Source organism: Saccoglossus kowalevskii, chromosome 12, assembly GCF_978046115.1.
Source record: "Saccoglossus kowalevskii chromosome 12, keSacKowa6.1, whole genome shotgun sequence".
Taxonomy (NCBI): Eukaryota; Metazoa; Hemichordata; class Enteropneusta; family Harrimaniidae; genus Saccoglossus; species Saccoglossus kowalevskii.
In genome coordinates this window covers 24,916,980-24,943,281 of record NC_140652.1, presented here as the reverse complement: position 1 = coordinate 24,943,281, position 26,302 = coordinate 24,916,980, and the positions used below count along the sequence as shown (strand labels likewise).

Genomic DNA, 26,302 nt, shown 5'->3' with positions numbered 1-26,302 from the left:
TTGACATGCATTTGCGTCGGTATACTCCCATATGATTAAAGAATGTGTATGTTTTTTTTCGGGGAGGAGCATAAATATATATTTACTGTTTCGAAATGCAGTGTTAAAATAGTGATCAATTGTGATAGTAGGTTCAATTCATGTCTATTTTACAATCCGTGACACATGACAACCTTATAGCTTTGGAAAATCAGAAATAGTGCTTCGCGTATAAGTTAATATAGAAGGCATCCATATGTTAGTCTGCATCAGAAACGACGAGAAATATTATATCAATCCACCAACATATTGACAAATCAGTATTTATATCAGTCATTTAATCTGCTTTCATTTAACAGTCGAATTACTGTGGTGATATAGCATTATTACACTGCTTTAGACATAGCTACCGTAATATATTAGATGCCACACGCACAAATGAACAATCATATACTATATCGAGTTTGTTTAGACGAATAGTGTGGTCATCAAAATATCCCTTGGCGTAGCTGCATAGAGTTATCAAAGATCTTTGGATTCAATGGCGTATATTAACTAGGTGATAACTTAGTTTACTGCCGTTTATCTTTGACATTTCAATGGAAATAACTACGTCGTAATATAGCAATAAATCTTGACGTATTAATCTTGTCTCGCTTACTTGTCACGAGCATCGTTAACCTGGCTATCAAATTGTCATACCATTACGACTATTGGTACCACACTTTTTTACGGTCATCTTGAATTGCTCTCGCATCTTAGCCTACATTTCCTGTGCAATAAAAGTATCATTATATATGGGAGACGTGCGTTTTGATGTGAGCAGGGAACGATGGGTTATTTGTACATGCACGTCGGCGATTGGTTAGATGGTTTTAGTGATTGCATCACTGGCAAAGCGATCTATTTAATGAGTGAAAGAAAAATTGCATGGCTGTGATTTACATACGACTTCGATATGACTTTTCTATTTAAGTGCGGCATCTAACCACAGGCTTATACACAGCTTACTGAAATGTCGTACACAGTATGCAGTATGTTTTCTAATCAGCTGCTATATTCACAGCTTTAACAGTGAGTGTCGATTTGCAATTATGCCCTAATAGGCTGCAATTCTTCCCAGTAAAGGAAACGCCATATTTACTAATTTCTAAAAGCTCCGCTGTCAAGAAAACACTATATACATTCCGCTGTGACTTTTATATATATCACTTAGACCCATAGTCGCCACAGAAATGCGTTTGATACGTATTTAATAGGTAATTGGTATATTTCAGTATCCATGCGCGCACAGTGAGTCATCAGACACCTCGTCTCACATTCGATAATATTACAACAATGCTACCGCTTTTAAAGAGTAACTTACCACGGTATACATTAAAACTTTCCACTCGATTATATGCATTCATGTATAGCTTTGCGGTGTTCCCCCGATAATCTACACAAAGTGTTGAATTGCGGAACTGGAGGTTAGTGTCGAGATTAAATATCATTCTTGGATAATAACGTGCGCATATCTTTCTAAAGCCAATACAGCGCATACGAATGAAACTATTACTGGATAATCTGGCAATTGAACAATTTGCCAGATAGATAAAACAATATATAATACGTTGCCAAATATTTACCCGTTGCTGTGTATACTGTTAAATGTCTAATTTTCACTGGGTTTAAATTTTGCTGATTTACCATTTTAGGCATATTCATTGCGTTTTAAATTCACGCGCTTATCATTTAGATAATGTGTTCTATGCTAAATTTTACATATTCACTGGGTTTTAATTTATCGCATTTTTCAGTCAGCGAAATAAGCAAAATTAAAACCCCGTGAATAATTAATCCATTTACAGTAGTCTCACATATTACAGTGTGAATACATGCTCAAAAATCATTTCATTTATAGGGATAATATATAGAATAGACCAACCTTGTCAGCAAAATAAACATAATTTCTATCGTCTAGGTGTGGACAACTGATCTTGATTTTTTCAGGTTCAATCGATGGAAAAAAACATAGTATATTACGCTATAATATACACATAATTGTGACATTAATTAATGTACATATTATATTTCCCATATACCGCTCCTAAAAACTAGTTAATTCCGAGGGATATATTTTCAAACATATTACACACTTAGCAAAGTACCACGCCACTGTAAGCAGAAGTGTACCTCACTACGCCATAGTAACCGTTTCTAATAGCTTGCAATGAAAGCGGGCCATGAAGACTTTTTGTTTTCGACATTGTAAAATTCTTTTCTCCTTTTGGGGGAAGAGGGGTTAAAAACAACTGATTTTGACAAGAGAATTCCGAAATATATTAAGAATAATTCATAACGAAATATACTTCATATGCACACCAAAGATAATTTTTACATATTGACTAGGATATTACAGAACAAAAAAAACATTATTTGCTATATTCTCTATATCGTTGCATTTTATTTGTCTTGAATTAATAGCCTGAATAAAATAACAAACAATATAGTGTTTTCTCTTTGCATTACAAGTTATTCTACATACACTATTCTCTACATACTTCTTGTATACACTTATAAGATATCAGGCTATACTTCGTACGTGCTAGAGTAACAAATATGAGAAACCCCGTTTGTATTTTGCAGATTTCTGAAATAAACTCACAATTAGAAACATCAACTGTTGTACCAACGTCAAATTCAGGTGAGTAGATCCTTGGTAAGCTATCTTCGCATTTTACCTGCATGGTGCATAGTGATATATTTAGTTATTGACATTACGTAAAGATTCATTGCTTATCCACTTCACAATCAATATGTTTTAAATATCACTTGTATAATATGAAATATCACTAGTTCAGTGGCAAACACGATGTTAATATCGTCGAGATGTATAATCTCACGCGTTGATGAATGCATGTAGAAGTTGATTTGTAGTGACGTGCGTGAATGATTGTCATTATTATAATCATAGTGATAGCAGTCAACGTAATATGTGATAATTTAACCATGAATGACGGCTTCGTTCGACCGAATTCAACAACACAATGTATAAACCCAGGTCTCAGACCGCCACTGTCATATATATCTTGTACGGATGGAACATGGCAACATGGTTGCATATGAGTTAATCTATTTATGTTTACCAAGCATAAAATACATTCGATATGAAACAAATTCCCTAACAAAGTTGATTCGTTATTGGATTTTTACATCACACAATTGCCACCAAACAGCTGTTTGATCCTTTTGACAATGTTGGTCGATATGAAACAAATGTTTGGCCGCAATATGAGTTAGAAAATGTTTTATACATTGCTGAAAACAAATCGAAATTGATTTAGCAAACGCAATTAATTAAGAGAGTCCTGATTTCTATATATTAGCTTGACATGGTACATACATCATCACATGATTAAAATTGCATAACTTATCAAATAATTGCTTGTAGAGTTTCAGGTCGTAATGATTAGTCACGTGGTTGTCATTTTTTTTTGCACTAGGCGAAATTTGTGGAATTTTAGCCATGTTCAAAGTACTATACTGGACAAAATAAATTAGAACGTTAACTGAACTTCTGGTCAAATGTAGATCTATGTATTGTCTATCAAATGAATGCGCGTAGAGTTTTGCATCGTAATGTTTAGTCGCGTGGCTGTCCATGAAAGTAGGCCACTTTTTTTTGCATTTGCCAAAAAAATAAAATTTTAGCCATCTTCAAAGTACTCTACGGGACAAAGTGTAATCAAAATAACGCCTGGCATGTACTTCTGAATAACCTGGATAATACAAGTGTGCTTCTCGTAATGGACTGGGCCATGAAGTTCCTGCCAAGGAAGTACAGGGAAAGCCAAACAGACTGTTTTAGAAAGTGGGGCATACCATGGCACATCACGGTAGCATACAAGCAAGGGATCTATCCAAGTCCATATACCTCCGAAGTGACAATGCTGGGCGTTATCACAACACACTCATACTTCAAGCAGCTAGGTATATCTACGAAACAGCAGGAGTCACCATCAGACGACTTGACTATTGCGACCCACAAGGGGGAAAAAGGTCATGTGACAGACAGGCCGCAACAGTGAAGTCCCACATCAAGACCTCGATCAATGAGGGCCATAATGTTGAGACAGTCGAGGAGTTTAAGATTGCCGTAGAGTCTTGTGGTAGAATCCCGGGAGTAAAGTATTTCTGTGTGAGGTGGGTGCAGATGTTGCAGCGACATCCATAAAACTGGATGGAATCACCAAACTCTTTGAGTTTAGTGATGCAGGTCTACGTATCTGGCGAGCATTCAACATCGGGGAAGGGAATATTGTCACTTGGCTGCGATTGCCTGCCATAGAACCACGCTGATGAAGATTGTCAGTCAGCCGTCAAATCCTGGTTCTGCATTTCGACCCATCAGGTCCAGGCAGATAAAGGTGCAAGCTCAACAAGAAGTCAGATTCTGATGAAGATGCGGCAAGTCATGAGACTGCGCAACCCAGCCAGTGGTAGCATTTTCCCTTGTCCAGAAGAGAGCTGCGTCAAGATTTATCAAACATGCAAAGGTCTGGAGGCTCATGTAGCTGTCGGAAAGCACAAACGTCGCCTTAAAAGAGAGACTTTGCTGGACAAGACAAAGTTGAAGTATGCAGAAAAGCTTGCACAGAGTCTGTCAGATGTGCAACATGTAGAACCATCCTTAGAAGTAAATAGAACAATACCTTTCCCACAGCAAGGATGGGCACTGCGCAGTCCGAAGATGGCTGTCAGGTTTAGCCACAAGTAAAAAAAGGACCTTGATAAGCGCTTCCGGCTTGGACAAGGTACTGGACGAAAGTCAGACCCCATTACTGTGTCCAAAGAGATGAGGCATGCGCGTGATGCACAAGGCCAACGGCTATTCCAGGTGCAGGACTTTTTGACTGGCCAGCAAGTCTCTAGCTATTTCTCCCGACTGGCAGCTAAATGCCGTAAAGCTTCAGAAGATTCTGAGGAGGAGGAGGAGGAGGAGGAGGAGGAGGAGGGCCCTGCTGTATTCGAATCCTCCAACAGTCGCATACAGAAGGAAATCATCACCAACGTCGAACTATATCACCCTGTCCTGTACGATACATTCGATGTTTGTGTCTTGGCAAAGAGGGGAGGCCTGTATGAGATTGGCATAGTACTATTAAGGTCCATTTGCGAGCACTTCGATGTCGACGTATCCTCCATCACTGACCGTCGACGCAAATCAACATTTGTTGCAAAACTTCGAGAGTACTTTAGTTTCTGCCTGGTTTGTGTAAAACTAGAGTGTACTAAGACTTAGAGGTTTGTGTGTTCTTATGTAGGCTTAGATAAATGCTGTTAGGATATTCCGTTACTTTGGAGAAGATGCCAGTTTGTTTCTTTTAACTTTGTCAATGTACATTATATTGGTACTACAATGACTGATAATGCACTTACAGTGTTAACTTAAAGTTTAGTTAAGCGCCGTGTAAATATCAATTTGTAATAAAGAAACTAAGATATTGTTTTATATTCAGCTATGTAATATAATGCATATCATGATGATGTTCTATAATGCATATCAAAAAGAACACTAACACTGGAACAAACGTTCCTAACATTCAGTTGATACACAATGTCTAAATATGGCCAATTTTCAGAGACTTCACGGGACTAAACGTCACTCCCTAAAACTCTACGAGCATTTACTTGATAGGCAACACATAGATGACTGGCTTAAGAAGAAGTAGCATACATACTTTTAATATGGCTAAAATTCACAATTTTCGTCGAGCACAAAAAGTGACCTGCTTTCAGGGACAACCATGTGATTAAATGTCATGACCCGAAGCTCTACAAGCATTTATTTAGTAAAAAATACAAAGATGTACATTTGATCAGAAGTTAAATCAGAATTCTTCTTCAGTTCTTCACGTAGCATACTTTGAAAATTAACAATGCAAAAAGTGGCCTAATTTCAGGGACAACCACGTGACTTAACGTTATGATCCAGAACTCTACAAGCATTTATTGGATAGACAATACATAGATGTACATTTGACCAGAAGTTGAATTAGAATTATTGTTCACTTCGTCACGTAGTGTACGCTGAACAAAACTAAAATTTACAGTTTGCGTCAAATGCAAAAAATGGCCTACTTTCAGGGACAACCACGTGACCGAACGTCATTTGATAGGCAATACATAAATTCATCTTTGATAATAAGTTGAATTAGAAATATATTTTACTTCGTCATGTAGCATACTTTGAACATGGCTAAAGTTCACAATTTTCGCCACACACAAAAGTGGCCTATTTTAGGGGACAGTCACGTGACAACCAAACAAGGTACCAAATTTTACAAAAATGCTTTTGATAGATGTTCCAATTATCTACATATGGTACAAGTTTCAAGACAAAAACAATACCAGAGCGGCACTTATAGCGTTACAAATTTGGGCCAAAAATTATTTTTTTTAAAACTTGAAACATCTAATTGTTTTCAAGCTGTCCAAGAACTAAAATGTATGTCTTTGAAAATTTCACAACAATTTTGAAAAAGCTAAAATGTTGGTCTATTCAGATCTTGTTTTGTTTTTATGATAGGTTTAAAGGTGTTGCCTAGACAGTGCCGTAAATATGCTGATTTCCGTGTTTTTGAGATGCGAAAATTGGGGAAAATGGTTAAAAAACTTTGTTTGACCGTTACCATGGCAACCACGAGTTTTGATCTAAAAGAAAGCTATTTTGAGGGGTTGTGGACCAAGTACTATCACTGTGCAAAATATGAGCCAAATCTATTTTTTGACCCCTGCCACCATTGTTTGATTCTTACAGACATTTGCTCTTAAGTATATATGTAATGAACTAGTACAACATATGAAATAATATGACAGAACCCCACACCCTCCCCGTGGCTTTCGTTGCGTATGGAAGTTATTTTCACGAGTGATGCGGTGTATCCTGCGGCCGTACTTTCACGAGCGAAGCGCGGCTGCATAGTAATCGCTGATTTTACTGCTGGTGGATCTTCTGAGAGCCCTTCAAGGTTTATAAAACTCAGTTTCCAGGTGGTCAACATACATTAAGTTCTCCCAATCGTAGTATTCCATGTGATGTACACCTGACATGCCAAAAATGTTGTTGAACGATTTGAACTGGATAAAAATAGCAGACGAAAATGTGTTTACAAAATAAAAATAGTTCGGTAGCCAATGAAAATACCATGTTCATTTGCATATCGACCGTGAAAATACCGAAAACATTATTGCATGGGTGATATGCAAATTAGTTTGGGCCAAAATAAGTGACCATTACTGTTGTTCAAATTTCATTTCACTCGGCAAGTATATTCATGTACCCCGAGGGGAAAATATCATACTTCTAAATATTGTTTATTTCGAAAAAATGTACTCCTGAAGGGACTACTTTGTTTGCTCTCAGACTCATTTGCATATGGGTTGTGGAAATACCGATTTTGATTTCCTGAACGAATCAAAATAAACTGCAGTACATATGTAATAATATAGCTAATGACAATAACAAAGCTTTAATAAGCGTTATAAGCAAATGCACATAAAAAAATATTGTTCAGAGAATTTTAGAATGCGACCACATCATGATCGCAGGCATACGACACATTTGAGCTTTGCCATTCAATGAAAAACACACATACATTTCTCATATGTGCCTGGTCAATGGCGTCCGCGGCAAACATCCAAGATATTTAATGAACTTGAATCCATTTTCACTTTGTGTTTGTGCATCCGTTTTGTTCATATCTCATTTCAGAATCATGTCCAAGCTTATCAATATATGGTATAATATGGCCTGAAACATTAGGCGGCAACCTTGCGGAGATCCGGTGTCCAGTGTCTATCGATGGAGGTAACATTTTTAAACAATTATGCTGTTTTGTGCACTGATAGATTAAGGAGCTATTTCGCGCATGAATATTATACCCAGGAAGTGTGCCAAATTCACAAACATTGAACGCCGTGACAGTTGTATTAAAGTTCGCCATGTTATTGTATAGGTGGAATTATTTTTTAAGGAAAAGCCCTGAAGATAAATGTTCGCTTGAAAGCACGATGACAATCAGCATAGTGTGATATTAGTTTCCAAATGCTACACTGAGCATTAAAATTCACGCATCTCATCTTGCTTGACAGGATTACCGGTTTGTATTGTATTTGGATGTCGAATAAGTATCTCGGTTCTTCCTACATACATAATTTATAGAGAGTCACTTTTCACCATTTCGAAAAATATACCTTCATAAATGCCTTACTAATTAATGACTGTGATAATGGATTTATTTTTGTAGGTACGGCTAAACGCTCTTGCGATGATGGTAATACGTCGTGGTCAGAACCTGATATGACCGACTGTTACACCACGGATGAAATAGCCGAGTTATATTTTGAGGTATGTTCAAGGTAAAGGTAGTGTGAAATCTTCAACAAAATTTCAACAGCACAATACCGGTATAAACACAGATTCTCGTCGGTGAAATATATTCTAATCAGACGGAGTAATGTTTCATTCCTTAAACGTATAATATTGACTTGGCGAATTGATGCATTGCGTACATGGATGCATGACTACTCGTGGGAGCTCATCCCTTGGGCATTTAGAAGTTTGTCGGGCGTCTAATGAAGTCAGCGAACGCTAATCTGCGGTATTGTGATCTCAAACGCGATATAAGAAGATTAAGTCGCACTTACATTAGTTTACATGCATTAGATGTAGATACTGCTGGTTTATTTGCGTTTTTTTTTTAAACTGGGAACCAAACATGCTGAATCACAAACATCTTGTATAGCATTCTTAGAATTAGAAATACAAATTACATTTATGTACATAGTCATGTTTTTCGTGTGGTCGGTATTCAATCGGTAGACCGTATTCCAATATTTAAAATAAACAATCGGATGTGAAAACTGTATAGTTTATTTGCGCACGCGAGTAAACTCGTTAACTATATTTTACTAGTCTTTTAGAGAGAGGTTCGACAATGCACATTATATTGTGGGGAAAAAAATATTTAACACAGAAATCACGCCAAAAGTGATATGCCAGAAATGCTATTTGAAATTATAATAACGGTAACGTGTACTGGCTATAAGATTTTCGTTATAAGACTAACAATAATGTAGTGTTTTAGTTACTATAACATTGACATATTAACAAAAGTCATGGAATTAGTTGCCAGATTACCATCATATCAATAATTACACCCAATTAATGATTTGATATTATCTCGGAAGGAGCTACGTCACAGATCGTTCAATGTGCGCGAGCTTCTGTGGGGCGCCGGTGAAAACAGCGAGAAGACAATTTAGATAATCCCGAACAACCACATATATGTATATATATATGATGCACATGTCAAGTAGAGGTAATCTTGTCACACACTGTTTGGGGTAATCTCAACTTGCCTAAAGCACAGTTTTTCGACCGTTGTTTTCATCGGTTGTGTTTGCAAGGCGGTGAAAATGCCCGGATGTTCGCTCACGAGAATGGTGAATAATTCCAAATTAAGCAACCCATAGTGAATTGGCGTACACCATTGTGGTAACCACTTGAAATTTGCATGTTCAACAGTGGCGATGCGCTTATGCAAAATCGTTACACAAGACATTTATATGACAGGTTAATTGGTCATTGGGGAGACGTAATAGTTTGCCAACGCGTGCTATTCCGTGTGTACACCAATTACATCAGTACACATAACCACTGGCAGTGATTACGGCTTGCAAACAAGTATCACTATAAAGCACATTAATTTAACTGACGATTTCAATAATTTTCTGATGCAATGTCAAACACATACGGTTCTTTAAAATATTGCTTTTTCATGGCCATGTGAATTCGAATTGGCGTTTCCAGCTTTTAATTTAATGTGTTGAGTACTATAATATAATCACAATAATCGAATTAAGTTATGAATTTAAATTTAAATCCATGACCATGGCAATGGAATGTATCCACAAGCAAGAAAACTTCTCACTGTGGAATGATAAGATTAACAACGCTACTGTTGTTTTCACAATATTCACTTTATATATTCCAAATCCAAATTGTAATTACAGGTAGAAAGTCTGACAATAGATGTAGCAGATGGTTTAGTGGTGGCATACGAATTACTTCTCAATTCCAGTTCCACTATCGATGATTTGAATTCTGCAGCAGACGTGACTATTATGACCGCATTGTTGATTGCATCATCGCAAATTGCAACACGGGACATGGAATATATTGAAAACGGTACATTGCTTGATATTTATATACAGGTAAGACAGTCGATAAACTTAACTTATCAGATCGTATGCAATCAGTGGGGGTATACATTACCTAATTTGCATTGCTTTGTATGCCTGTAACGTACTGATAATTTAAATTTGCGCAAATTCAGTCTGAATTACGAATAAAGTAAAATTACAAAGTAACGAAACCCTTTTTGTTAAATAAAATACGACTAATTAAAACGGCTGACTGGAAAAATTCTCACAATATAAATTTAGATTATTGGCCAGGTGAAATTTTGTTATCTATTTGAATCAAAGCAATACAACAGACCGAAAATTACAATATGTGTTATTCGATAATCGATTTAATCAATTATGGCCCTTCGTAATTAGAGTTGACGAAAAATATAATAATCAAATCATGTTACTTGAACCTAGTAAATATTAGATTTCCCATAATTGGAAATTATTGCTTCCACATTCGCTATGCATTCAATATCGGAGTGCAATATAATGTTCAACCTGCCTTAACAGAATATAAAACGATTGGGAAAAAACATAAATACAGGCAGACAGCCATACACTTTTTCAGCCCAGTGTCGTTTTTAAATGCGGCTGTTGAGAAAATGATTGGAATATTGGTCTTATGCTCGTGACAGCGCAGATATTGGAGTATCGAACATCGCATGTAATAATAACTGTGGCCAGTAATGTGTTGCCATAAATCGGTTAACAGAACGGAAACGTACACTACTCCTGATGTAAATCAATTTGGTGTGGTGGCTGTAATTAAGGAATGTTTCTATTCCATTTGTAATGACGAAAGAAATGATACAAGTTTATCTGTTTAATATGGAATAGAATTGGACGACATTGAGAAGAAACATTGTGTTAGGTCAATGACGTAATCATTCAACTAATAGGAGAAGCACGATTATAGACGCTAATGAGTGTGACGATTTTTTTTTTAATTGCACATTCCTTTACACCAGTAACGGATATTGTACGATTTGTATTGGCAGTGGCGCTATCCTCTTAACGATTGTGTTTAACGGGCTTAATGAGATACTATTATTATGTCTAGTGTCTGATTTATACTTGTGATCGCCATGTGATTTCTACATAATAACTGTGTACGAAAAATGATGAAATAACAATTTCTTTCTTCAAACAGACATACATGAATTCAACAAGCGGCTTACTTGAACACGAGGAGAGTTTTCAAACACTGTCAACTGTAAGTGCAGTGATATAATAAATCCCATACCCTCTAACTTTTGGGTTTTCAAGACCCTAAGTTGTTGTTCATAGATGTGTTTTCATATATCGTGTCAGAGTCGCACAGAAAAAGTGAAATTTCATTCAGAATTGTCTACTGGACAAGCAAACTGTTAGGTAACTTTACATAGAGGAGGAATACAAACAAATGAAACAAAATGACTAAAAACGGGTTTTATTTCTGTGACATTCTTTACATTAGAAATAAATAGTTAACAACATTGACTCGCTGTATGGGCGTAATTTTTTAGACTCGTATAATCACGCACATCGATTTTGCAGTAGTTTCACAATCATCGCAACCTACCATAGCTTGCATTTTATTCTGGTCACTACATCATGTAGGATCGCAATATTCCTTCGCGATTATGATCAGAATAGAATAAAATAGGAGAAAACCAAATCTTACTCATTTTACTAATTCCTTTTATTTATTTTGTTTTCCAGTTCAAATCTGCGTCCTCCATCCTCAGCCAGTTTTTATGGAATACGGAGAAACTTGGTCGTTACTATGGAGACCATTTATTGACTAACGGTGTAGAGGGAAATACTATCCGCGTATGCAATAACATATGTAAGAATGACGTCATCTCATGTGTTGCAATGAACAACACATCACATATATTATTAAAATCAATGAATGAATCTGTTTAGAAGCAAGCATCGGAGCATTTTGATAAAAAACATCATCCAAATGACATTATTCAACTTGTAAACAATTAAATGTAAAATCTTGTAAATATTTACATAACGATTATCATTTTGTTTTTCAACCGATCAGTAATCGAGACAAACGTACTGCTGGATGAACAGTTTCTTGGTTGGAGTTTCACACCTGATTGGCCAAGTGACGTTTTAGATGACGCAAACAACGATAAAAGACAAGTTGATAATGTCTTTATTCCGTCAAGCGTCATCACAGGAGGTGAGTAGACCACGTGTGAGCGGATAAGATTGGATTGTATTCACTCATCGCAGATAACCATGACAACGGTTGCATGGGCTTCGCGAAATATCCGTCGACACCTCATTGAGTTTGTGCTAGTGGCGATACATATATCTTCGAGATATTGTTTAGAGTTTCTGCCTGCACACCCTACACATGAATGAGTATTATGCTACTCTCAACTTGTCACGCGTTGAACAGTAGTACAATACAGGGAATATGTTCACTGTTCTTGCAAGTGACGTGTTTCTGCTACTGAAAGTATAGTGGAAATTTGTTGCATAAGCACCTCGAACTACTAAACTCGTGTAATCATGTAAAAAATGTGTCAGTTTGTGGATGTAGAACTCTGATATATAGCAATCTATTACATCACATTTGAAATGTTATTTACTAGAATTGTTTGTAAAGTCCGATGATCGCCGAGTGCGTTTACATCGAGTAACCGCGTGTTCATTACCCGGGGTTCATCGCACTCCATTTCGAACTGCTATTGTTTGGGCAGTGGCTAGACGCTTGGCGGGACCCGCGTTTATGTCATATGTATTCGTGCGCATATAATTATATCTACATTTATCAAGAATGAACAAACATGTCTGAATCACAATGGGTTTTTTTTGTTTTTGCTTTATAAATTCCAAAGACATAACGAACTTGAATATAGTTGGCATTGCGTACCGAAATATCCACGAGGTGTTTCCAAGCGACGCCCAGCACCAGTTAATAAGCAGGTAAGCAAATCAACTACATCGTATATATATATTTCGATTGAAAGTACGTCATGAAATCATGTGGAAACTTTTCAATAATCCGATAAAATGTACAGTTATTAAATCAACGTACTCGTATATTTTTTTACAGTTCGTGAGTAAATGATTATTCTAGGGAACGGCGATCTTGATATGCAAAAGTTATTTTAACATATTTGGTATATCTTACAAAATGTCCTCAAAGACTATAATTTCGAAAGTTCAAAACAGTAAATAAAACTATTTTGCGACGATGGCTGGGCGGTTTATTGTTTCCACGCATGTGGATGCAATGTCACATTCTGAAGAAATTTGATACACAGACACAACACTAATAGATACATAAGAACGAATTTGTATTATTGTTTGGTGGCCAGTATTGTGATATGTTAATCTCGTTAACTCTTATTACTTGAGCACAATCGTTTCTCGTTGATGACTGAGCCGATTTCGTTACTTTTTATGGTTACACTGTCGCGTGTTTTTATTGACTTTAAATTAAATTGTTATGTTTAGTTTATCGCAAGGAGTTACTGGTTGTATAATTTGAGAATTGAACGACACGAAATCAGAGACGGGGACTGGCCATTTACGATGATTTGTTTATTATAAATAACTATATATTGAACTGTGTATTCTGCACTCTTTTATATTCTACAATATTTCTGGAAATAAACCCTAATTTTGGAGCCAACAGATACAATTTGTGTCAATTTTCAGTTTTTACTCAAAAAAATGACTATTTTTGTCCCAATCTTCTGAAGTAGGGTGCAGACTATAAAAGGGACTGGCAGTAAAAAGGGTTAATTAGAGTTCAATTCAAGTATTTGGAACGATGGGTCCAATTACGAGAGATAATAGAAACTAGTCACGTCGTTCATTCGCCCTCAACGAGATCTCGGCGAACATTTACATTTGATTTATTCTCACTTATAAAATAACAATACGACTACCTTAATAAATGACTGTTTTGAATATGTAAGTGCCCTTAAAGCGGGGGAGGCGTCACCTGCGCATGCGTCAGTTGGCCATAGCGTGTCGTTGTTTACAAACAAGCGTCTAGACATGAGCCTTTGCGCTTTCAGCGTGTGTTGTTGTCGTCGCCGCTTTGGACTCAATTCCCGCGCTTGCGCAGGTGACGACCCTCCCGCTTTAAATAGCAAATAGACTCTACTAATATGTCAAAATGTTGTTAGAAAAAGGACAACTCGATTTTAGTCGATTTTAAATTCAATTTTTATAAATGGCAGTATTTTATTGACTAATGACCACTTTTAGAAAACATCGTCACAGATAGCACATCGCCGCTAGAGGGTGCAGTAGCTATTATGAATTTGTTTATTCCACAGTCCCTTCCCTTTGTTTATACATTATGCGCCTTATATTTAACATTTTGTTGTGATATATTCGCTAACCTATGATTTACCTACCACTTGCAGCGTTACCGATGGCAAATATCTTTTGAACAGTCGGATTCTGTCAGCCTCGATTTCGACTCCTATAGAAGATCCTCCAGAACCTGTTATCATCACTTTGCGACACGTGCATATTACGTCATCGCCTCAGATATGTGTATACTGGAAATTTCTAACAAGGTAGAATCGGTCGCATCATTTTCTAATTATGCCATTGTGTTTGCTCACAATTATTTTTTTTTTACTTTTATGATTAAAAAAAGTAAGATTCATATTGTTCAATTTATATTATTATTTAAAATAAATTATGTGAGACAAAATCTTATAGAATACAATGATACGATTTCTATAGAAGTATAATAAATGGTTAATTGTTATATCCATAATATAGATACAATTGAAATTTGTTTTTATAATCCCGGTGGCAGGGAAAGTATTTTTTTCGGAAGAGAAAAATACATTTAACTTTTATTTCGCTCCAAATGTACGTGACCAAAAAGTTTCGAAGAATGATCTACAAGTTCGTCCTCTTGTGTTTAGCTGCATGCTTCAACTCTCTTTACTATCTGTTACAGTGATGGATCTAGCGGTGTCTGGAGTTCTGAAGGATGTGAAAAAGATGAATCGTTATCTGGGATTGACGTCACAGTTTGTCAGTGCTGGCACTTAACCAATTTCGCAATCCTTATGCAACATGATTACATCGAGGTAATATAACCTGTCATATTCCATTAATTCAGACAAATGCTGCCTGCTCCACTCGCTACACGCTATTGCGATAGCTAGCGCCTAGTTGTAATACTGGTAATATCTCTTTACGGTTAGCCATTGCCTGTGTACACTTGATCGGTTGAATACAAATTTCGTCAGTGTACATATTGACAATCTTCTGAGATCGCGTGATTCTGACAGGAAATTGCTCCCGCGCGTGATTTAAACTGGTTAATGAGCATAGATTATTTGATTTCTCGAAACGCTTATTGTAGGTGTGTGATGTTTTCATAAATTTGAATGGGTAATGAGATATTACTAACACAGTACCGTATGGAATGCAGCATATATGCCTATGACACTCCATAGTGGGTGACGTTTTCTGAATAGGTAATGATATATTACTAGCATCATACCTAGGCATATAGTGAGTGGAATGACACATACTGTAGAACACGTTAAAATAGCTGCATGCAATTTTAGCGGATTTGACTCTTGGCATGAATTAACAGAATCTTAATTTAGCTAAAGTGTCGACTATCTTCCTGTGCGAATAGACTGAATCAGCTGCATCTTGAATTAGCGAAATTACAGATTAGCTAAATTAGCTAAAATAAAATGCTAGCTAAAAAAACATGTTTTACAGTATATGCCTGTGACATTCCATAGTGTGTGATGTTTGCATAAATCTGAATAGGTAATGAGATATTACTAGCATCATACCTAGGCATATAGTGAGTGGAATGCCACATATATGCCTATGATATTCCATAGTGGGTGATGTTTGCATAAATCTGAATAGGTAATGAGATATTACTAGCATCATACCTAGCCATATAGTGAGTGGAATGCCACATATATGCCTATGATATTCCATAGTGGGTGATGTTTGCATAAATCTGAATAGGTAATGAGATATTACTAGCATCATACCTAGGCATATAATGAGTGGAATGCCACATATATGCCTATGATATTCCATAGTGGGTGATGTTTGCATAAATCTGAATAGGTAATGAGATATTACTAGCATCATACCTAGGCATATAGTGAGTGAAATGCCACATATATGCCTATGATATTCCATAGTGTGTGATGTTTGCATAAATCAGATAATGAGATATTACTAGCATCATACCTATGCATATAGTGAGTGGAATGCCACATATATGCCTATGACATTCCATAGTGGGTGATGTTTGCATAAATCTGAATAGGTAATAAGATATTACTAGCATCATACCTAGGCATATAGTGAGTGGAATGCCACATATATGCCCATGACATTCCATAGTAGGTGATGTTTGCATAAATCTGAATAGGTAATGAGATATTACTAGCATCATACCTAGCCATATAGTGAGTGGAATGCCACATATATGCCTATGATATTCCATAGTGGGTGATGTTTGCATAAATCTGAATAGGTAATGAGATATTACTAGCATCATACCTAGGCATATAGTGAGTGGAATGCCACATATATGCCTATGATATTCCATAGTGGGTGATGTTTGCATAAATCTGAATAGGTAATGAGATATTACTAGCATCATACTTAGCCATATAGTGAGTGGAATGCCACATATATGCCTATGATATTCCATAGTGGGTGATGTTTGCATAAATCTGAATAGGTAATGAGATATTACTAGCATCATACCTAGGCATATAATGAGTGGAATGCCACATATATGCCTATGATATTCCATAGTGGGTGATGTTTGCATAAATCTGAATAGGTAATGAGATATTACTAGCATCATACCTAGGCATATAATGAGTGGAATGCCACATATATGCCTATGATATTCCATAGTGGGTGATGTTTGCATAAATCTGAATAGGTAATAAGATATTACTAGCATCATACCTAGGCATATAGTGAGTGGAATGCCACATATATGCCCATGACATTCCATAGTAGGTGATGTTTGCATAAATCTGAATAGGTAATGAGATATTACTAGCATCATACCTAGGCATATAGTGAGTGGAATGCCACATATATGCCTATGATATTCCATAGTGGGTGATGTTTGCATAAATCTGAATAGGTAATGAGATATTACTAGCATCATACTTAGCCATATAGTGAGTGGAATGCCACATATATGCCTATGATATTCCATAGTGGGTGATGTTTGCATAAATCTGAATAGGTAATGAGATATTACTAGCATCATACCTAGCCATATAGTGAGTGAAATGCCACATATATGCCTATGATATTCCATAGTGGGTGATGTTTGCATAAATCTGAATAGGTAATGAGATATTACTAGCATCATACCTAGGCATATAGTGAGTGGAATGCCACATATATGCCCATGATATTTCATAGTGTGTGATGTTTGCATAAATCAGATAATGAGATATTACTAGCATCATACCTAGGCATATAGTGAGTGGAATGCCACATATATGCCTATGACATTCCATAGTAGGTGATGTTTGCATAAATCTGAATAGGTAATGAGATATTACTAGCATCATACCTAGCCATATAGTGAGTGGAATGCCACACATATGCCCATGACATTCCATAGTGGGTGATGTTTGCATAAATCTGAATAGGTAATGAGATATTACTAGCATCATACCTAGGCATATAGTGAATGGAATGCCACATATATGCCCATGATATTTCATAGTGTGTGATGTTTGCATAAATCAGATAATGAGATATTACTAGCATCATACCTAGGCATATAGTGAGTGGAATGCCACATATATGCCTATGACATTCCATAGTGGGTGATGTTTGCATAAATCTGAATAGGTAATAAGATATTACTAGCATCATACCTAGGCATATAGTGAGTGGAATGCCACATATATGCCCATGACATTCCATAGTAGGTGATGTTTGCATAAATCTGAATAGGTAATGAGATATTACTAGCATCATACCTAGCCATATAGTGAGTGGAATGCCACATATATGCCCATGACATTCCATAGTGGGTGATGTTTGCATAAATCTGAATCGGTAATGAGATATTACTGGCATCATACTTAGGCATATAGTGAGTGGAATGCCACATATATGCCTATGACATTCCATAGTGTGTGGTGTTTACATAAATCTGAATAGGTAATGAGATATTACTAGCATCATACCTAGGCATATGGTGAGTGGAATGCCACATATATGCCCATGACATTCCATAGTGGGTGATGTTTGCATAAATCTGAATAGGTAATGAGATATTACTAGCATCATACCTAGGCATATAGTGAGTGGAATGCCACATATATGCCTATGACATTCCATAATGTGTGATGTTTGCATAAATCTGAATAGGTAATGAGATATTACTAGCATCATATCTAGGCATATAGTGAGTGGAATGCCACATATATGCCTATGACATTCCATAGTGGGTGATGTTTGCATAAATCTGAATAGGTAATGAGATATTACTAGCATCATACCTAGGCATATAATGAGTGGAATGCCACATATATGCCTATGATATTCCATAGTGGGTGATGTTTGCATAAATCTGAATAGGTAATGAGATATTACTAGCATCATACCTAGGCATATAGTGAGTGAAATGCCACATATATGCCTATGATATTCCATAGTGTGTGATGTTTGCATAAATCAGATAATGAGATATTACTAGCATCATACCTATGCATATAGTGAGTGGAATGCCACATATATGCCTATGACATTCCATAGTGGGTGATGTTTGCATAAATCTGAATAGGTAATAAGATATTACTAGCATCATACCTAGGCATATAGTGAGTGGAATGCCACATATATGCCCATGACATTCCATAGTAGGTGATGTTTGCATAAATCTGAATAGGTAATGAGATATTACTAGCATCATACCTAGCCATATAGTGAGTGGAATGCCACATATATGCCTATGATATTCCATAGTGGGTGATGTTTGCATAAATCTGAATAGGTAATGAGATATTACTAGCATCATACCTAGGCATATAGTGAGTGGAATGCCACATATATGCCTATGATATTCCATAGTGGGTGATGTTTGCATAAATCTGAATAGGTAATGAGATATTACTAGCATCATACTTAGCCATATAGTGAGTGGAATGCCACATATATGCCTATGATATTCCATAGTGGGTGATGTTTGCATAAATCTGAATAGGTAATGAGATATTACTAGCATCATACCTAGGCATATAATGAGTGGAATGCCACATATATGCCTATGATATTCCATAGTGGGTGATGTTTGCATAAATCTGAATAGGTAATGAGATATTACTAGCATCATACCTAGGCATATAATGAGTGGAATGCCACATATATGCCTATGATATTCCATAGTGGGTGATGTTTGCATAAATCTGAATAGGTAATAAGATATTACTAGCATCATACCTAGGCATATAGTGAGTGGAATGCCACATATATGCCCATGACATTCCATAGTAGGTGATGTTTGCATAAATCTGAATAGGTAATGAGATATTACTAGCATCATACCTAGGCATATAGTGAGTGGAATGCCACATATATGCCTATGATATTCCATAGTGGGTGATGTTTGCATAAATCTGAATAGGTAATGAGATATTACTAGCATCATACTTAGCCATATAGTGAGTGGAATGCCACATATATGCCTATGATATTCCATAGTGGGTGATGTTTGCATAAATCTGAATAGGTAATGAGATATTACTAGCATCATACCTAGCCATATAGTGAGTGAAATGCCACATATATGCCTATGATATTCCATAGTGGGTGATGTTTGCATAAATCTGAATAGGTAATGAGATATTACTAGCATCATACCTAGGCATATAGTGAGTGGAATGCCACATATATGCCCATGATATTTCATAGTGTGTGATGTTTGCATAAATCAGATAATGAGATATTACTAGCATCATACCTAGGCATATAGTGAGTGGAATGCCACATATATGCCTATGACATTCCATAGTAGGTGATGTTTGCATAAATCTGAATAGGTAATGAGATATTACTAGCATCATACCTAGCCATATAGTGAGTGGAATGCCACACATATGCCCATGACATTCCATAGTGGGTGATGTTTGCATAAATCTGAATAGGTAATGAGATATTACTAGCATCATACCTAGGCATATAGTGAATGGAATGCCACATATATGCCCATGATATTTCATAGTGTGTGATGTTTGCATAAATCAGATAATGAGATATTACTAGCATCATACCTAGGCATATAGTGAGTGGAATGCCACATATATGCCTATGACATTCCATAGTGGGTGATGTTTGCATAAATCTGAATAGGTAATAAGATATTACTAGCATCATACCTAGGCATATAGTGAGTGGAATGCCACATATATGCCCATGACATTCCATAGTAGGTGATGTTTGCATAAATCTGAATAGGTAATGAGATATTACTAGCATCATACCTAGCCATATAGTGAGTGGAATGCCACATATATGCCCATGACATTCCATAGTGGGTGATGTTTGCATAAATCTGAATCGGTAATGAGATATTACTGGCATCATACTTAGGCATATAGTGAGTGGAATGCCACATATATGCCTATGACATTCCATAGTGTGTGGTGTTTACATAAATCTGAATAGGTAATGAGATATTACTAGCATCATACCTAGGCATATGGTGAGTGGAATGCCACATATATGCCCATGACATTCCATAGTGGGTGATGTTTGCATAAATCTGAATAGGTAATGAGATATTACTAGCATCATACCTAGGCATATAGTGAGTGGAATGCCACATATATGCCTATGACATTCCATAATGTGTGATGTTTGCATAAATCTGAATAGGTAATGAGATATTACTAGCATCATATCTAGGCATATAGTGAGTGGAATGCCACATATATGCCCATGACATTCCATAGTGGGTGATGTTTGCATAAATCTGAATAGGTAATGAGATATTTTAGCATCATACCTAGGCATATAGTGAGTGGAATGCCACATATATGCCCATGACATTCCATAGTGGGTGATGTTTGCATAAATCTGAATAGGTAATGTGATATTACTAGCATCATACCTAAGCATATAATGAGTGGAATGCCACATATATGCCAATGACATTCCATAGTGGGTGATGTTTGCATAATTCTGAATAGGTTTGTGATATTACTAGCACCATACCTAGGCATATAGTGAATGGAATGCCACATATATGCCCATGACATTCCATAGTGGGTGATGTTTGCATAAATCTGAATAGGTAATGAGATATTACTAGCATCATACCTAGGCATATAATGAGTGGAATGCCACATATATGCCCATGACATTCCATAGTGGGTGATGTTTGCATAAATCTGAATAGGTAATGAGATATTACTAGCATCATACCTAGGCATATAATGAGTGGAATGCCACATATATGCCAATGACATTCCATAGTGGGTGATGTTTGCATAAATCTGAATAGGTAATGAGATATTTTAGCATCATACCTAGGCATATAATGAGTGGAATGCCACATATATGCCCATGACATTCCATAGTGGGTGATGTTTGCATAAATCTGAATAGGTAATGAGATATTTTAGCATCATACCTAGGCATATAATGAGTGGAATGCCACATATATGCCTATGACATTCCATAGTGGGTGATGTTTGCATAAATCTGAATAGGTAATGAGATATTTTAGCATCATACCTAGGCATATAATGAGTGGAATGTCACATATATGCCCATGACATTCCATAGTGGGTGATGTTTGCATAAATCTGAATAGGTAATGAGATATTTTAGCATCATACCTAGGCATATAGTGAGTGGAATGTCACATATATGCCCATGACATTCCATAGTGGGTGATGTTTGCATAAATCTGAATAGGTAATGAGATATTTTAGCATCATACCTAGGCATATAATGAGTGGAATGTCACATATATGCCCATGACATTCCATAGTGGGTGATGTTTGCATAAATCTGAATAGATAATGAGATATTTTAGCATCATACCTAGGCATATAATGAGTGGAATGCCACATATATGCCCATGACATTCCATAGTGGGTGATGTTTGCATAAATCTGAATTGGTAATGAGATATTTTAGCATCATACCTAGGCATATAATGAGTGGAATGCCACATATATGCCCATGACATTCCATAATGGGTGATGTTTGCATAAATCTGAATAGGTAATGAGATATTTTAGCATCATACCTAGGCATATAGTGAGTGGAATGCCACATATATGCCAATGACATTCCATAGTGGGTGATGTTTGCATAAATCTGAATAGGTAATGAGATATTACTAGCATGATACCTAGGCATATAATGAGTGGAATGCCACATATATGCCCATGACATTCCATAGTGGGTGATGTTTGCATAAATCTGAATAGGTATTGAGATATTGCTAGCATCATACCTAGGCATATAATGAGTGGAATGCCACATATATGCCTATGACATTCCATAGTGGGTGATGTTTGCATAAATCTGAATAGGTAATGAGATATTTTAGCATCATACCTAGGCATATAGTGAGTGGAATGCCACATATATGCCAATGACATTCCATAGTGTGTGATGTTTGCATAAATCTGAATAGGTAATGAGATATTTTAGCATCATACCTAGGCATATAATGAGTGGAATGCCACATATATGCCCATGACATTCCATAGTGGGTGATGTTTGCATAAATCTGAATAGGTAATGAGATATTTTAGCATCATACCTAGGCATATATTGAGTGGAATGCCACATATATGCCAATGACATTCCATAGTAGGTGATGTTTGCATAAATCTGAATAGGTAATGAGATATTTTAGCATCATACCTAGGCATATAGTGATTGGAATGCCACATATATGCCAATGACATTCCATAGTGTGTGATGTTTGCATAAATCTGAATAGGTAATGAGATATTTTAGCATCATACCTAGGCATCTAGTGAGTGGAATGACACATATATGCCAATGACATTTCATGTTGTTTGCATGAATCATAATTGGTAATGTGATATTACTAGCCTTGTACATAGACATATAATAGTGCAACGCCACATTATATATTGTATTATATGTCAAAGAATCTATTAATTATGCATTCTGAAAATGGTGAGTTTATTGTTTGAATTGCTCACTCTACAAACAACTTTATATACGCTTTAAAATATTTCAATACTTAATTTTAATAGTTTTATAGTCAAACCTGTGTATAGCAGGCAACCGGAGGAGTTCATGAAATGTGCTTTATAGACAGGCTGTCTTTATATAGTGGTTGGAATTTATTTATGAACCAGCAATTCATACATTTAACATAACATTTGTCCATACAAAAAATTATGAAACTGTTTTATTCGAGTTGATCAAATTCAATATCAAATACGTTTATATGTTGTGATTCATTGGTCTGTAAAAAACGGCAAATTGGCAAAAATATTGAAAAGGTGGGGTTTATACACAGTTTACTTGTACGTTATGCTTTTGGACTCCTTATAGTAAATATTAAATTAGATGTTGTATTAATATAGACGTGGTCACTAGCTAAGGGTTGGTTGTAATATCGAACAGACTGATACTAATTTTGTATTGTGTGAACAAATCAATCAGCCTGGATGATCATATCAACGGCTGTCCAACATATACGAGACTCTCATAATTGAAGAAAACATGTTGACTGGGGAAAATAATATAACGTGATATAATATGAGGTTATTACGAGGATACTGCAAAGTATGGACGAAGACAGTACAGTGGAAGTATCGACCGACGCGCATATTTTCATACTTTGCAGTACCCTCGTAATAACCTTATTATTGTACATCTTTTCCTTCCAAGGATACAACATGGAATTCGCATTCCCTAATATGGTAGGATGAAAATACCCCGTAACTATAAAATCAAGGCGCACTGTAACTTATAGCGTTACGGTGACAGATGTATAATAATATAAAGTATCGTACAATTCTCAGTTGTTATCGTTTTCTATCTAATTTCTCTTCTCAGATCGACCAAGTTCATAGTTTTGCTCTGAGTATAATAACGTACATTGGATGTTCAATTTCGCTAATAGCATTGGGAATAACATGGATTGTTTTTCAAATAATAAGGTATGTAATTGATGTCGTTGCGCTATTATGTATGTAACCCTGTATGGTTTGAATGACTTCTTAGCGGTGTTCTCTTAATAACCTTAGTGTAATTACAGTCCTTCTATTAAGTGACCACGGTGTAGAAACATATTTGGGCAAATTTAATTTAACTTAATGCAGTTTGCTCAATCGCGAGAATGTAGTATTCGCATGGCGGCATCGTAATGCAAAACAAAATGTGAGGTACTATTTGCACTCGTCAATCAGATATCGACATCCTAATGAGGGAGGATGCGAAACATATAGGGTTAATCCGTCATATGTGTAATACTAAAGGATACGAATCGGGAGTACCCACTTTGTTAATTAACGCGAGAAAGATTCGCGTCATTTACTTTCCACCGTCTTGCGACACAATAGACAGTTTACGGATTTCCGGTGTGCGTGATATTCTGTCCGATTACATCAGCGCATTAATTAGGCTCGTTCGCACGTGCTTACGAACAAGCCGCACTAATCTAAATGTTGTCAGGATTATACGGTATTTCAAATCAGTCATTAACCTGACTTATAGTGGGGGCTGTATTATTATTTTTGTGATTACTACGCGACTGTTTACAACAAGATTGAATACAGTGGCGGATTAATTCTGCGTGACGTACCCGGTGAAAAGAACACTACGTATACGTGACACAGAAATATCTATAATGATCAGTATGATCGGTTCTCAGACGCGCGTTGAACCGAGATCACACGAGGTGATTATATTCAAAACATTGACATTGACGTATAACTAAATTAATCCAAGCTGAAACGTCAAGTTCAATTCATCTGATGTTGATTATTTGGTGATTTGATTGTACTCACAATCATGTATAAAGTTCATATTAAATTACACTCGTGTAGTAACGTTTTACGTTTCTCTCCACTGGTTTGAACCAGTTAAAAACGCCAGACTTCTACGGAATTTTCAATATTATGACAGTTTCACTTTGTATGTCGGTGTTTGAAAGAAACTGAAAACTGCATGTCTAGATAGATGTTAACATAATTTCGACGTTATTAAGAAAAAACATTACAAACATGTTGCACTCTCGCGAAGATTGATTATTCTTCCTTATACTGCACGTCTTATTGCTTTGTGTATGCATTGTGATAACAAATACTGTATTCCATAGTACAATGACTATACTAATTTAAATTGAAGCAAAGAAGCATGGAAGCGAAAAGAAAAAATCATTTTATTTCGCCCACAAATAATATTTTACAACAATCAATCCTTTTAACGGACGTCGTTTTGAACAATGACATGGTAGATAGATTGATGGGAGTTAACGTGGGAATAATTTCTAACTGATTCATTATTTTAGAAGAAGAAAGTACGTAACTAAGTTGATTCATTTATGTTGTTTTTGTATTGTGTCGTTCATTAAGCGTGACAATAACACATCGAGATCTTCGTTTTAAAAGAAAATGGCGTCGTACAGCGCGTGTTCAAATTTCATGTAAAACAACAATTCTACACGCGCAGCATATGTCGAATGAGTCCCATATCGAACACGATGCGATGTGACGACTATGACGTTTTAAATCAATCTGATTAAAATAAGATCCTAGTTTTGGCTTTTTTTGTATATTTTATTTTGATCTAGTATTTTTTGAAGTGTGGATAATTGCGAAAGCTAACAAGGATCTGACCCGATACTTATGTAAATCCCGTTCAAATCTCGCTTAAGTAACAGCCAATCACAGCCCCCCTTTTATACAGGCTGTCGGTTGCTTACTTTTTAGTGTAGCGATACCCTACGAGCAGTCTTTCTGTACATTATATTTCGCCCACTAACTAATTATTAACCATTAATAGAAAATAGATTTTTTATTTACAAAAGAGATTCCGCAGCATTTTACAATTTTTGTCATTACATTAAATA

The 26,302-nt window shown here is 36.1% G+C and overlaps 1 protein-coding gene across 1 annotated transcript in view; it reads left to right on the top strand.

Annotated features, from left to right (window-relative positions):
• Nucleotides 1-4,816: 4,816 nt before the first annotated feature.
• The window catches only part of LOC102806591 (adhesion G protein-coupled receptor L2-like), a 33,804-nt gene continuing 12,318 nt past the window's right edge, over nt 4,817-26,302 (top strand). Inside the window, exons 1-11 of the mRNA XM_085505989.1 lie at nt 4,817-5,096; nt 7,736-7,831; nt 8,271-8,371; nt 10,039-10,239; nt 11,369-11,431; nt 11,920-12,046; nt 12,254-12,397; nt 13,062-13,149; nt 14,607-14,762; nt 15,158-15,290; nt 24,286-24,389. Coding sequence (XP_085362115.1) covers nt 4,817-5,096; nt 7,736-7,831; nt 8,271-8,371; nt 10,039-10,239; nt 11,369-11,431; nt 11,920-12,046; nt 12,254-12,397; nt 13,062-13,149; nt 14,607-14,762; nt 15,158-15,290; nt 24,286-24,389 — 1,493 coding nt within the window. The remainder of the gene's footprint in view (nt 5,097-7,735; nt 7,832-8,270; nt 8,372-10,038; nt 10,240-11,368; nt 11,432-11,919; nt 12,047-12,253; nt 12,398-13,061; nt 13,150-14,606; nt 14,763-15,157; nt 15,291-24,285; nt 24,390-26,302) is intronic.